The 14,043-nt window shown below is 36.6% G+C and overlaps 1 protein-coding gene across 1 annotated transcript; it reads left to right on the top strand.

The window, feature by feature from the left end:
* The first annotated feature begins 6,247 nt into the window (after nt 1-6,247).
* Nucleotides 6,248-8,766, top strand: galr1a (galanin receptor 1a). The gene is made up of 3 exons (XM_057355067.1): nt 6,248-7,243; nt 7,442-7,507; nt 7,704-8,766. The coding sequence occupies exons 1-3, from the start codon at nt 6,584-6,586 to the stop codon at nt 8,019-8,021; spliced, it is 1,044 nt and encodes a 347-aa protein (XP_057211050.1). The 5' UTR covers nt 6,248-6,583; the 3' UTR covers nt 8,022-8,766.
* Nucleotides 8,767-14,043: the final 5,277 nt, after the last annotated feature.

The following is a 14,043-nucleotide window of genomic DNA, read 5'->3' as shown; positions in this document are numbered from 1 at the left end:
AAAGAAGATATTTGTTGGTAGCCAAAAACCGTTGGTTCCCATTGACTTCTATTGTATGGACACAAAACCAATGCAAGTCAATGGGGACCAACATTAATTTTTCTAAATATCGTCTTTTGTGTGTTGCAGAAGAAAGAAAGTTATACGGGTTTAAAATGACAAGAGGGCGTGTAATACATTGTCATGTTGGAGCTCAAATATATTCCTTAAAGCTGTTAAGCCATTTTGCTTTTCAAATAAATGCATCTTGATAACAAGACAAAAATAATAGTATACACGTTTTACCAGTGTGTCCATGTCACAAATTTCTTTATTTGAGTTATTTGAATCTTTATTTAAAATGGAAACCTCTCTGTATGAGTCTAACGGGAGTTTTTGCCCATGCATGGCAGTGCCAACTGTGAGGGCATGATATTGTTGTGACATAAAACAAACGGCAGCATTATGCTTATGTCCAGCATTTAGAGAAGGATGCCAAGAGTTGATGGAATCGTTGGCGGCCCTTCACTGGGGCATTAGCATTGGCTTGTTTACCCACCAGAAGGAACAATAAGGACAGACCCCTAGCACACTGAGATCAAACCTCCAAAGAACACAGTGTATAGAGAAGTTATACATTATTGTATATTGTATTTGTAAAGTTTATTGAGAATGTTGTAAAACATCATTTAAAAAACGATTCAGTAATCTTGCATTTGCAGTATCTCCGTGTTCACAATAGTGACCCTTCATGACTCCAACAAACCCAGAACGGAGATGCAGGGAGGCGGGTGCGGTTACCATCGGACATGTGTGACATCAACTCCTTCCAGTGGCCGCATTGACGCTCCTGAGATGAATGACACACGACAGGCAACCCATCAGGCAATGTCTATGGCACAGTGTTAGACACATACAGGAGTGCTGTTGCAGAATGACAGCTTTAATAAAGGAGGAAGAAATCCTCTCGGAGTGCTGCCACAGACTGAACACACAATGAAGTCTTTGTAGATTAATTCATACTGGTTTGTTCTTTTCAGTTGTTATTGTGTGCCTCAAAAACCCTTGATTTTTTTTCACCAGTCTGTTCAGCGCTCGTCATATTGTCTCTTTGATTTATTAAGGTTTGGAATATAAATGGTAAATGTTTTATTGTGTCATTAAAAAAGTCTTTAATGTTCTTTATTTGTAAACCAATGATAAATCTAAGGGGAATTTTGTTGCAGTGTCTTATTAAAAATAACTTTTCATCTACATGCATACAGACATACAACAAATATATTTGTATGTCTTTGAAATATCTTTCAAACACATTGAAAGAGGATATTTTTGATTTATTTAGGATCAACTGACTAAAATGTATTTTGTGATCTAAAGGCATTTGCTTATATTTGAAAATATTGAAAACGCTTAAAATATAAGTGTGAAAACACAAACTTCTTTCATTAGAAAAATAGATGAACTACTTCAAAAATATGAATAAGGAATGCATACGTGATCCTAAACTTTTGTGGTGTATTTGTAAGAATTAATTGAATGTCATTGTGAGTCATTCAAAAGCGTCACGCTTCACAGAGGAACATTTACAGTATGCATGTGACATATGCTTTTAATGTAAAGCAACTATGTTTCAGCGATGAATTGAACCAATTGATCAAGCTAACTCTAACAGTAACTACAGTACAAGAGCTCATTTATCTGATGTATTTATCGAATGACATAAAAAGAGATACGGTGAGTTTAAAGACCAGGCAGGTGCTATAAAAATTCAAACCTGCACCGTGTCAATTTTTTCTGTTTTAAATAGAAAATTCTCTTCACGTTTCAGGTTCTGAAGGGTAGAAAAGTGGTGTATTTAAATTTAGACAACCATCAACCCTATCAGCGTCATCGTTTGACCCTGAACTTCATTCCAGTCTGCGTCAATGTTCCAATGTACATGTAGGATATTCAGAGCTACGCTGCAGCATATTCAAGCAGTTTGTCTTTTATATTTGGAACATGTGGGCCTAAGTGATATAACATCAGAAGAGCTATAGCTCTTATATATCTAACTTGAACATATGATGATTGAATGAAGAGTAAGACAAGGCCAAAGGTCTATCATCCTTATGCCTCTGAAAACATGAGAATTCATGCTTTACAAGAAGTATGGTTACGTCAGAATAGTCATTCTTGCTGTTCATAAGCATGATTTTCTTTTTCATTTAAGCAATAAAAACAGGTTTGACGATAAACGTTTTTTTTAAGATAGAAACAGAGGAACTGAGCAGAAGCATGAATATAACAGAAAGCGTACTCGGGGGTACTCTAAGCAAGCACCATTAACCATGCTTTTGAATAAAAGTGCCTAAATTGTATTTAATTTAACAACAAATTGCAAGAGAGTGGGATTTTTTATCTACATGTATGTATTAACCACAATCACAATACTTTTTCTCTGCAAATCTTCTCTCGCATTGTTACGCTAAAGCATATTTGTAATAAAACCAACATTGTCTGCAGCACAATAGATGTTTCAATGATTATGGCTGAAGGTGAGGGAGACATTCAATTGTTATTCATCCCTTGTAGAGAGCCAGCCGGAACTGTGTACACAAACCGTTTGTTTTCCTCATGAACAGTTACTATTTTTAGGGTGCAAAAGGTCTCTTTGGGTTCACACTATAATACATGTTGGACTGAGTCACCCGTAGCATTGCTGCTTTCCATGGACACCTTCCCGGAAATGCTGCAAATCAATTGCAGTTCTCCCAATTAAGAAAAATGCAGTGGGCTGGAAGTGTTGATCAGTCGGTATAATTTATTACATCAGTGCTGATATTCAGTACAACAGCACGATTTTGCTCCACTAATGAAAACTGTTTCAAACGTTGTCGCCTAGCAATGCAGAACGACAACCTGTAAGAAATGAAGACTAACAAGAGCCGAGCGATGCAAACGGTAAAGCCAGTGATGTTATCTTAAATATCAGCACTCTTGTAAAAAAAAACGAAACATTTGCATTTATGACATACAGCTCAAAATTATCTTTTGTTACATTTTTATGCATTTGGCAGACGCTTTTATCCAAAGCGACTTACATTGCATTGTATTATACATTTTGTTTCTGACTATGTGCAATCCCCTGGGATTGAACCTATGACCTTGGCATTGTTAGTGCCATGCTCTAACCACTGAGCCACAGGAAAGCTATTCTTTCTGTTTCCTCTCTCTTTCTCTCTCTGTCATCCCTCCCTATTTCAATTCAAGTATGCTTTATTGGCATGACAAAACTGCACGCTTGTATTTGCAGCTAGGCTTTATACTCTCTCTGAGTAAGTGTGGTTCAGACAAGAGCCTCTGCTCTTCTTGCCCGAAGTCTTTAGAAAAGAATGATGCTTTCTTACCCCCTCCACCGTTCAAATGAAGCACCGCAATCACTCAACACTCTGTTGCCTGATCTGACATATGTGCCACAAAACCTGCAGTTCATACAACATACTTCAGAAAAGAGGCTATGCCAGAGTCCTTAAGTCAGAGGACTGATCAGAGGAGAATAATATTTTGAAGAATTTACATTTATTCATGTTTAGGAGGAGTTAGCTCCTATTTTACATCTGCAGTTGGGCAATTCCATGAAAATGTCAACCTTACCATGAAAAAATAAAGTTTTTACCAGCGGTTTTTATTTTGGTAACAGCACAGATATTAACATTTGGTGGTTCAAATACCCATGTGAGGTCTCTCTTCAAATTTGTAAAGCATTTGTTTTATTTTTAGTGCATGATTTTTCATAGTCAGGTAAGTGCCATTCTCAGGATTGTCACATCCATAACACTACATATTCCTAATAAATGGACACATGAAAATTAAAATAAAAAAACGATTTCATGTTCTATAAAGAGGCATCCCTTCTCCATTAATTGGGTATTATTGCTTTAGGATTGTGCATTTTATTTCACAGAAATCCTGCCAAAAACGCGTCATTTTTTTGTCATATCCATAACGCATGTTTATTTCCCTTTTTTAAAATAGAAAATTTGTTCATAGATTGACATTTTTTATGTTTAGACTCTATCAACAAGGGTTTAGTAAAATATAAACAGATGGTTCAATATATTCATTCTCTGAGCATTTTCATTTTCAATAAGTGTGCATGATCAAAATTATTACTATTTTATAGAAACAACTTTTACAGTGAGCAAGAAATTATTTGCCTATCAAGGAAATGAAGGGGAGATTAATGAATTGCTTTATGCTTTAGGGCACGTTATGTAAGACCTGTCAAATAATGACAGGAGCAGACAAAGCATTTCATTTTATTTCTGCTGGATGGAGGCTGAAATTTGAAAGCTTTAGATGAATCTTTAGAGAAGAGCTTGATCAATTCATCGGTTCCGGGCCTCTGCGTTCACCGCCTCTGTCCATGGTGCTGAAACAGCCTGAAGCCACGCTTTAAACCACTGCGGATATATTGACCATCATGCTTTCAAGAACTGATGACACCTTCCAAGTAACGATTTTCCTCACTTTTAATAAGCATATGATTAGAATGGTTTCTTAAATGAGCGATGGTCTTTTGTGGTGAGCTTAACCACATTATGTTTAATTCATCTGACCCAGAAAAACATGATCCAGCTCCAGCACGGTTTCTTACACTGAGAAAAAGTGTTTTGGTCTTAGAGGAGAGGCAACCGGTCACCATGGTAACATCAGTACCTCAGGATCTCATAGGAGCAGCAAACAAAAGGATGAAGGACTTTGAAACAATTCAAACCTGTAAAGAGCAGTCTAATAATCATTCGGAGTGTGTAGAAAATTGATGAGCAGCTGAAGTACTTCACCTCATTTTTTTATTATTTTTACCCATATTTTGTCTCAGTGAGATGCTCAGGCCATCGGTGAAGATTACATAGCCACTTTGTCAATAGCAATTGACTTGCTTTGTAATCCAAACCCCTAAAAGAAAACATTTTAACCATAAAAAATCTTAATTTTGACATTCTCGCTCCGTGAATCTTCCTTTGAACGCTGAATTATTCTCATATTCACCTTATGTGTCTGAAGCACACTCAAGTTGTGTCTGACGGTGCTCCAAAGGCTTGACTTTCAGTTCATATGGGGCTGCCTGCAACCTCAGTACTCGTGTGTTTATGATAAGAAAGATTTCCAACCTAAAAAAACATTGCACAGTCGCTCTCAAGTTGCATTTTTCCTAAGATTTCATTATAAATTCAGTAGTCATAGTTTCCTGCGCCCCATCAATATCCGATTAGAGTGCTGGATATGTGCTTATCTCTTCAGCGATCGTACATCCCTAACCATATCTGGTTCCATGAGGACAGTGCAGTTATATTTCCTCTTTAAAAACTGGTATCCTGACGCTGCGGGTCAAAACAAAGCATTTAGCATGAGAGGGGAGGGGAGGCAATCAACTAACAGTGTGCTTAATCATCTTCTGAAATAATAAACATTTGAGTAATGGGGTTGTAATTCAAAGCACCATTGAGATTTAAGCAGAGAATTAAAAAGATGTAGAACTTTATTTTTTATGTAGATTTAGGTTAGAAAAACAAGTTGTTCTAGTTGTCCTTAGATCCACTTCATGATACAGTTATTAAGTATTATATTTTCAGGGATTGGTTAAACTACTATCCAACCCTGGGGCACTTGGCGACTGACTTAAAACTGTTCCTTAACCATGCTTTATGTGTTCTCTCTTAGATCATAATGTCATGCTATAAGACATTTATATATATTTCAAAATGTTTTGTCTCAATTTCAAAACACTATGTTGGTTAAACAAAACTTTTTCCTTTTTCATTAAGAGGTCTTTTCATCTCATGTTACTTGAAATGTCTTATATCCCCTGACCTACAGTAATTCTTTTCAAAATACATAAAGGCAATGTTTAATATCATGTTAATGTTTACATTTGCGTTTTGTAACAGAGTGAATAAGCTGTCATTAAACTGATGCTTTTATAGAGGTTAACAGTAGTCGGAGATAACCTAACCCATTCAAATTAACCCAACCCATTCAAGTTTTTTTTACAAATCAATATACATTCATTGAAAGTATACATAAACAAATTAAATATGAACAAAACTGTATTGAATAATGTTAACAAATTCTAGTATAAAATGTATTTTTTTGTTCAACAGTATGGGGAATAAATCCTCAATCGTGGAGCTGTGCTTTAGCCATGTATAAGAGGATGGGTGAGTAAGGCTGGGGGAAATTGGTATCTCAGTGACGTGCACACAGGCAATATTTCATTGCGGCAGCAGAACAGAGCTGAAGAACATCACCTGAAGACCACCTGAAGAATACAACATCAACCCGTGAACGCCATCATCAGTGCGACCAAACAAAGGGATTATCAGACGGTATCAGAATTATTATAGATTTATTAATTTAATGAAATGATCAGAAATGTTTATATTATGACATGCATAAACGCGCGCCTTCAACCATGTCGTTCTCGGACTCCGAAAAAACTTTAAAGGATTTTTAAAGCGCAGCAAAATTTCCACTGAGTTTCTCTTCTGGGAAATAAATAGAACAAGAGAACAAACTGCACAGGAGCTGTGAAAGGTCGTGTTTTAAGCCCACAGTAAAGATGGACATCCAAAACAGCAGTGATTTGGAGAGACCCGAGAGCAATATAGACTTAGAGGCACCCGAAAAAACATTATTCGGCATCGGCACCGACAACTTCGTCACCCTTTTGATTTTTGGACTCATTTTTACTCTGGGGGTCCTGGGAAACTCTCTGGTCATCACCGTGCTGGCTCAACGCAAACCTGGACAGCAACGCAGCACCACCAACATCTTCATCCTGAACCTGAGCGTCGCCGATCTGTCGTATCTTCTCTTCTGCATCCCGTTTCAGTCAACAGTTTACATGCTGCCCACGTGGATCCTGGGTGCCTTTATTTGCAAGTTCATCCACTACTTTTTCACAGTGTCCATGTTGGTGAGCATCTTCACTTTATCGGCCATGTCGGTGGACAGGTATATCGCCATAGTGCACTGCAGGAAGTCGTCGTCTATCAGAGTTGCCAGGCACGCATTGATCGGGGTGATGGTTATATGGGTGCTGTCCTTCGCCATGGCCACCCCTGTTGCCTATTACCAGAGTATCGTGGAAAGTGAGGATAACAGCACGTTTTGCTGGGAAGTGTGGCCGGACCACCACAGGAGGAAAATATATGTGGTGTGCACGTTTGTCTTTGGATACGTGCTGCCATTGATTCTAATATCTTTCTGTTACGCAAAGGTTAGTGGGTCCTATTTAAATGTGGCATTGTTTATGTATTTCAGAATTTAAATGTGGAATTATATTTATTATTAATAAAAATGTTAAGGAAGGCTATATGAGGTATCTTAATAAAAATATCTATAATATATATAAGGTATTAAAAATATATATAGAGGTATTTTAATTTTAAAGGATGATGTGACAATGTGTCTTTAGGTCTTGAATCACTTGCATAAAAAGCTGAGAAATGTTTCCAAAAAGTCTGAAGCATCGAAAAAGAAGGTAAGCAATGTTTGTGCATGCTTTAAACAATTTTTAAATAATCCATTGATAATAGGCTCACAGTAACACATTTGAAGTCACTTTAAAGTGCACATTTCTTTAATAAAAAATACATGTATATTTATACCTATTTGTATGATTTTGTCATGAAATACACCATTATGATAAAAAACGTTATCTTCACCTTCCCCGTCAGACTGCTCAGACAGTACTGGTGGTTGTGGTGGTCTTCTGTCTGTCCTGGCTGCCCCATCACGTGGTGCATCTTTGGGTCGAGTTCGGCTCTTTTCCCCTCAACCAGGCGTCCTTCGTGCTCCGAGTGGCCGCTCATTGTCTAGCCTACAGCAACTCCTCAGTTAACCCTGTTATATATGCATTCCTCTCTGAGAACTTCAGACAGGCGTATAAACAGGTGTTTCGTTGTCAGGTTACTTCCGAGTGCCCTACGAATGAGGCCAGAGAGAAGAAGAGCAAGATGGAGGCGGCACCATCCACTAACTGCACAACTGTGTAGCTGATTGTTGTATTTATTTAATGATGCTTTTCAAATGAAAATCAAAGAAAATATGGAACTTGTGGTGGTACTGTACATATCGAACAGAATTCATATGTTAATGTATTTTTTACATTATTGATGGAAATAAGCTTTCTCTTATTTGTAATGTATGTACGTATTTCTGAGCAAAACCAAGACCTTATTATTTGCTGCTGATGTATAGATTGTAAATACATGCATTCAAAGAAAGTGATGGGAGTAAAGGTGAGGGGAAAAGTAATCTGAAGTTTGTTATCTTGAGCCATTTTGTGTAAGATGACTCCAGCACACCAAGCACACGAAGAATATTAAAGGGACTTTAACAGGGAAGATTAAATTCATAAGTGTCCTTAACTTTGATGGAAACTCAGAAACTCAATCCATATGTGGTACACTAAGTGCACACTGGACTGAAAAATCCAATCATTGTGTCCTAGGGTCACGATAAGAGGCTACGCATTTGTTCTCTCATGCAGAAGAGACATGACAAGATTATCGTTGAGATAAATGTACCTGAATTACTGGTAATGAAATATACTGTAAGAAGGTCGTGCAGGCTTGTCACGATCTCTCGACTCACAGAATGGTGGAGGGGGGGCAGGGTGTTGAAAATGTGCAATACTGCATAAATATCTCAGTTTATATCTGATATGAATATCTCTACAACTGTATTTCATGCTCTTGTGTTTATGGTTTTTGTGCTGTGTAGTAAAGTTCTTTCATGTGCCGTGAGAAGAGTTTCTGTCTCAAACTACCCTGCTTTTGGTTGTCATGGAGACACCGTGTGGTACCTGAGTGAGCCCTGCCATCTTTGGAGTGAGCAACAGGATTCGTAATTCACCATTATTGGTGTGTGTTTGTGTGTGTGTGTGTGTGTGTGTGCGTGCGTGCGTGCGTGCGTGCGTGCGTGCGTGCGTGCGTGTGTGTGATAGGTCACTGTGGTCCACCAAACACGTATACAAGCTTTTGTTTAACAGATATGGGAGCAGCATATACTTTGTAGTTCATATGGTGCAAGACTACAATTATTTGTTTTGAGCCACAAAGTGGGAAATTTATCATTGTACATAGTTTTTCTCACAGTTCAGAAGACTGAGATTTATTAATTCTGTTAAAGTACATAATAGTTTTAGTCTTTAATATATTATCACAGGTCATCTCTATCTTAACTGTACATACAAAATCTACAAACAAAAGAAACAAGCATAATATATGTTATAAGTTTTAAATAGTAAATAATGAGGATAAAGTAGGCAGATTACAGTATTGGACAGTATGGTGCAGTATAAAAAGTGCAAATGAGCAAATATGTTGGTTTTGGATGTTGCACTCAAAATGCTTCAGTTCCCCATGTATTAACTTCTGCCATGTACATTACTGTATAATATAACCCACTATAATTTATTTTAAGGTCAGGCTACATGCCCTCATAACCAGTGTTGGGTGTAACTAGTTACTAAGTAATTAGTTACTGTAATTAAATTACTTTTCCTTTGAAAATTTAAAGTAAGGGATGTAATTTAATTACAGTTACTTCTGACGTAATTAAACTAAATACTTTGTGTAATATTTGTGTGTGCAATAGTGGAATTGACATCAAAATTCAAAGTCTAACTTTAAAATCCTTGCTTTAATGTATAACTCTCACATTTGTAATACTTTGGTCAGCTAATAAGAGTACTTTATGTAGTTTAATATTATTTATTTGAATGAATTAAAAGAGCCGTTTCATGTCTATCCTTGAATCACTTAACTAATCAAGGTTGATGTAGGATATAGAAAGTAATTAGTAATAAGCAATTAAATACTTTTCGGAGAGAGTAATTTGTACAGTAATCTAATTACACTGTTGAATATGTAATTAGTAACTAGTAGTAAATTACTTTTTCAGAGTAACTTGCCCAACACTGCTCATAAAGACAATCATAGATTTTTTGGGGTCATAGATTAGGCTTGAAGACTACAAAGGCTTTGCCGAAAAGGGATATTTTTCTCTCTTCTGAGATGACGTGCAATTTTAAAACTTTAGAGTACCTTTCCCTGACTACCATTTTGAAGATTTTCACCCCATAGGGCCTCTCATGAGGGATCCAGGTGAACTTTGATTGCTTTGTTGCTTTGTATGTGTGTGTGTGAATGTGTTGGGGGAGGAGGGTAAAAGCGAGCTCTAGGCCTATATGTGAACATTGTGTAGCATTATTAACGATGGTGCCATTTTAACTGTTTTTATGGTAAGTTCTTAATCAATTCCTATCGTTCTTTACCTCTGAACATTGCTACAGATTTACATTTTTAAAAAACACATCCCATTTTATCCAGTTATTTAAACGGAATAATAAAATTGTTGGGTTATTTTCAACCCAGCGTTTAGTCAAAAAGGGATAAATTAACCCAGAAAATGTTTATGACCCAAAGTGGATTAAAACAACCCAGCATTTTAGGTTGAAACAACCCAGCAGAAGGTTAAATTACAACCCGACAGGTTGGATTCGTCCTTTTTTGACACAATGCTGGGTTTAAAATAACCCAGATTTTTTTGAGTGTATATTAAATGCATTGACTAACAATAGAATTTTTACTCTTGTACAGAGAGACTTGATTTTTATGGGTAATAAATACTGTTAATCTCAGTAGATAAACAGATATAAATGCATGTATTTACAGAAACCTCTTTCATACAGAGTTTATGGATTACTTAACTCGACAAAAAGAGAAGCAAACTTCTCAAAAAATAAAAATTCCAAAGTTGCTTGATGTGTTCCACCAGCAGAGGTCAGGCTTACACAGCATTTCAAACACTACGCTTCACATTATGTAAAAACCCCTAGAGATTCACTCAAGTGTCATTTTTTGCTGCACTTGAGCTCTGTTAATACAACCCATAACAGATGGGTCTTAAATTATGATAATAAAACATTGCAATCATGTTTGAAGTACTCTTCAAATTGTAACAGAATTACTTTTTTAAATACAGACAATGCGCCCTCAGAAGTCAATGTTTTATCAGCAGAACAAAAGCGACGAGACAGATAAACATCGTAACAAATGCCTCGAATGTGAATAATAATAAAAAAAATATTATTGTTGTTATTACAGTTGTTTGTTGTTGTTGATGGTCATTTTCATATTCATATCATTTTTGGATGATGTGTATGAGAGCATGCAGCCTGACTTTAAAATAAATTAGAATGGCTTATATTTATTACATTGCTTTTAGGTGAATCAAATTTTAATAGAAACATATTTTTTAAAAAGTTACTGATCAAGTTAACATTACACTTTGCGACACCGATGACTCGTTTGCTGCAACATGACCACCTGCACGCGTTGTACAACGTCAACACTGGTATTCATCAACAACAGGCAGGACAGATATTTTTATGCTTTTAAACTACATTATGAAAATACATACCATGTTTAGTCACATTAATGCTTCCTATCTCTTTAGTGATGTGTGGTTGTGGTTTTATATACTTATGTTGCGATTTGGAACACAGAAAATGTGACTGAAACACAAGCATTATCGACGCTCCCTGGGTTTGTGGTGCATTATGGGAGTTTTAGGGAGCAAACGTTTCTGAAAGAAGTTTCTGAGGCAGTTTTTAACAGGGCAGACTATCTGGTCAGAACAGTGCCTGGTCAAAACTGATTAGTAATTGATACATCTAGGCTATATCCTTATAATACTTTGTTGCATTCAATCCTAGGGATGCAAGATACATTTTCGGCCATATCAGTATCTGCCGATAGATGGTCATGTTTAATGTTATCGGTATGGGCCTGATAATAAAATCAGGTCGATATATTAAAGCCAATCCATTTTGAATGATTTCCTCTGGTTGAAGCACTTCAGGTGCACGCTGTTCAGTTAAAATCTTGTCTTTCTGCCATGATCATTCACTTACTGCTATTAGCAAAACATTGTTGATGTAGGCTAGGTAGTGTGTAGATATTTATGAATATGTAAATTATAGAAACAAAAGCATACCGTTTAAAGCAGATTGCTATTTAAATGCTTTCTGTCTTGAGACCTGTTGAAAAGTCGAAGAATCTTTAACTAGTGTAAAGTAGGCTCATTAGATTAAGTAAACTTTCAGGGGAAAAAGAGAACTAATGGTTAACTTGTTTTCTGCAGTGAATGTCTTCAAATAAAAGCAGTTGTCCACTTTTTGCTTTTTGTTTCAGTCTCATAAAATTTTATATTAATATTTAGATACTTTATAACGGCCGATATATCAGTTATCAGCTTCCAGTGTTAAAGAATTATCAGTTATCGGCCAAAGTTTACATATTGGTGCAATATTGGTCTAAACAATCCTCATGTGTTTTGTACGATGTTTAACTATAGACGGTTTCATCAGATGCGCGTGCTTGGCCTGACATCAACTTCCGGTCTGTGTATGTTGATCGGTCTGGCAAGTGGCTAATAATATAACTATATTTTATTTAAATTGTATTCATTCATATTCATATTTTATTAAATCATAATTGTATTCAATAAACACATTTTCTGAATGGGTCGTTTAACTTTGTTGCGTTTAAGTTTAGCCAAGTAACAGTTCTTCTACTATTAAACCAAAATAATACTGACTAGACATACTTTTAACTTGCTGGTAGCTAATGTCATTTACTTGTTATTTCTTTTGCTTGTTATCAGAAATAATCTGCAGGGACTCTTTTCTTTGCGGATGTGTACCGGAAGTGAAGATTGGGCCACTGAAGCATGCATGTGCAGCAACGTTTCTTTGTTGTTGCTTTGAAACCGTCTATAGCTTCATCTGTCTCACGGATGTCAGCCCTTCAAACAGCATCCAGAATGAAACTGTTACATTATGTCTGATTATTTTACATTTACAATTTTTATCTTTACACTGCTCTTGTGCCTTCTCTCTCTATTTAAATTCTGATTCCTAAAGATCTCATGTACGGCAGCCCATAATATTCCCAGCTAGCCCTCAGTATTGGCAGTTGTAGTCGCATATATAACCACAGCGTTTGTCATTATTCGGCCTGACTGCTGAGGTCTGTGTCATTCCCCTGAGAGCCATAACCTGTTCATTACCGCTGTCATAAATAATACGCACTAATAAGATATGAATTGATCGCGTGTGCGGCTGACATTTCCATCCCATATTAAATTCTGTTTAACAATAGATTACCACCCAATCGTTCCCTCAGTACAGTACATGAATGGACTCCAGCTGATAAATAAACGCCTTATCAGGCTGAATGAATGTAGTGCTGTTTTAAAGTGTTAAATGTTTGTTTGATTTTACAGTCTGTCAATAAATTTAATACGCAGCTGATTTTAATATCACATAAATGTGGTGTAGTGTGCAGCTCAGTACTGTTTCAGGGTCAGTTATTATATTAGTGAGAATTGCACCATTATGTTGGTTTAATTGAAAATGTCTTTTAATACATTTATGTAAAGCATCTCTCGGGATACAAAAGCTAAATTTATAAAAGGCTTAAAGAATGATACACTAAAAGCTTTCTTTGGATTGAATCTAGAGTGCAAACCTATCACCGCCTCTAGTCAGTGACACAAGATCATAATGATGCCCAAATAAAGGGAAGCGTGTGTGTTTTTACGGCTGTCACCTTTACTGATTAATGACTCTGCCCGCTCATGTACATCGAGCGCGCGCGCGTGTGTGTGTGTATGAGACAGAAAGAGAAAGTATGGAAGCAAGGGAGATTGAGAGAGCGAGAGAGATGGACACAGGTACATGGAGAGGGAGAGATTGGTGTTGGTCTGTCCCTTTGTTCTCAAAGGAAATGGTGTCAGTGGTTCAGTGTTACTTGCCACTGAGAGGTAAAGATTTACTGTCATCAAAGAACAGATTAGAACACACAGACACACACATTGATTCGAGAGGGAGAGAGAGAAGAAGGGAAAGAAAGAAAATAGAAAAAGAAAGAGGCAAAATAGATAGATAAAGATTCACATTTTTGCTACGGAAACTCATTCCAGGGCTGGAAAAGATATGATCAGCTT

The sequence above is a fragment of the Triplophysa rosa genome, linkage group LG16 (genome assembly GCF_024868665.1).
Source record: "Triplophysa rosa linkage group LG16, Trosa_1v2, whole genome shotgun sequence".
Taxonomy (NCBI): Eukaryota; Metazoa; Chordata; class Actinopteri; order Cypriniformes; family Nemacheilidae; genus Triplophysa; species Triplophysa rosa.
Note: the sequence above shows the minus strand (reverse complement) of the source record. Positions and strands in the feature narration are given on the sequence as shown.

Excerpts from the sequence above, each read along its gene's own strand:
- galr1a (XM_057355067.1), top strand. The coding sequence starts at position 6,584 with ATGGACATCCAAAACAGCAGTGATTTGGAGAGACCCGAGAGCAATATA. Across the intron at positions 7,244-7,441 it reads TATCTTTCTGTTACGCAAAG|GTCTTGAATCACTTGCATAA; the intron begins GTTAGTGGGTCC and ends ATGTGTCTTTAG. Across the intron at positions 7,508-7,703 it reads CTGAAGCATCGAAAAAGAAG|ACTGCTCAGACAGTACTGGT; the intron begins GTAAGCAATGTT and ends CTTCCCCGTCAG.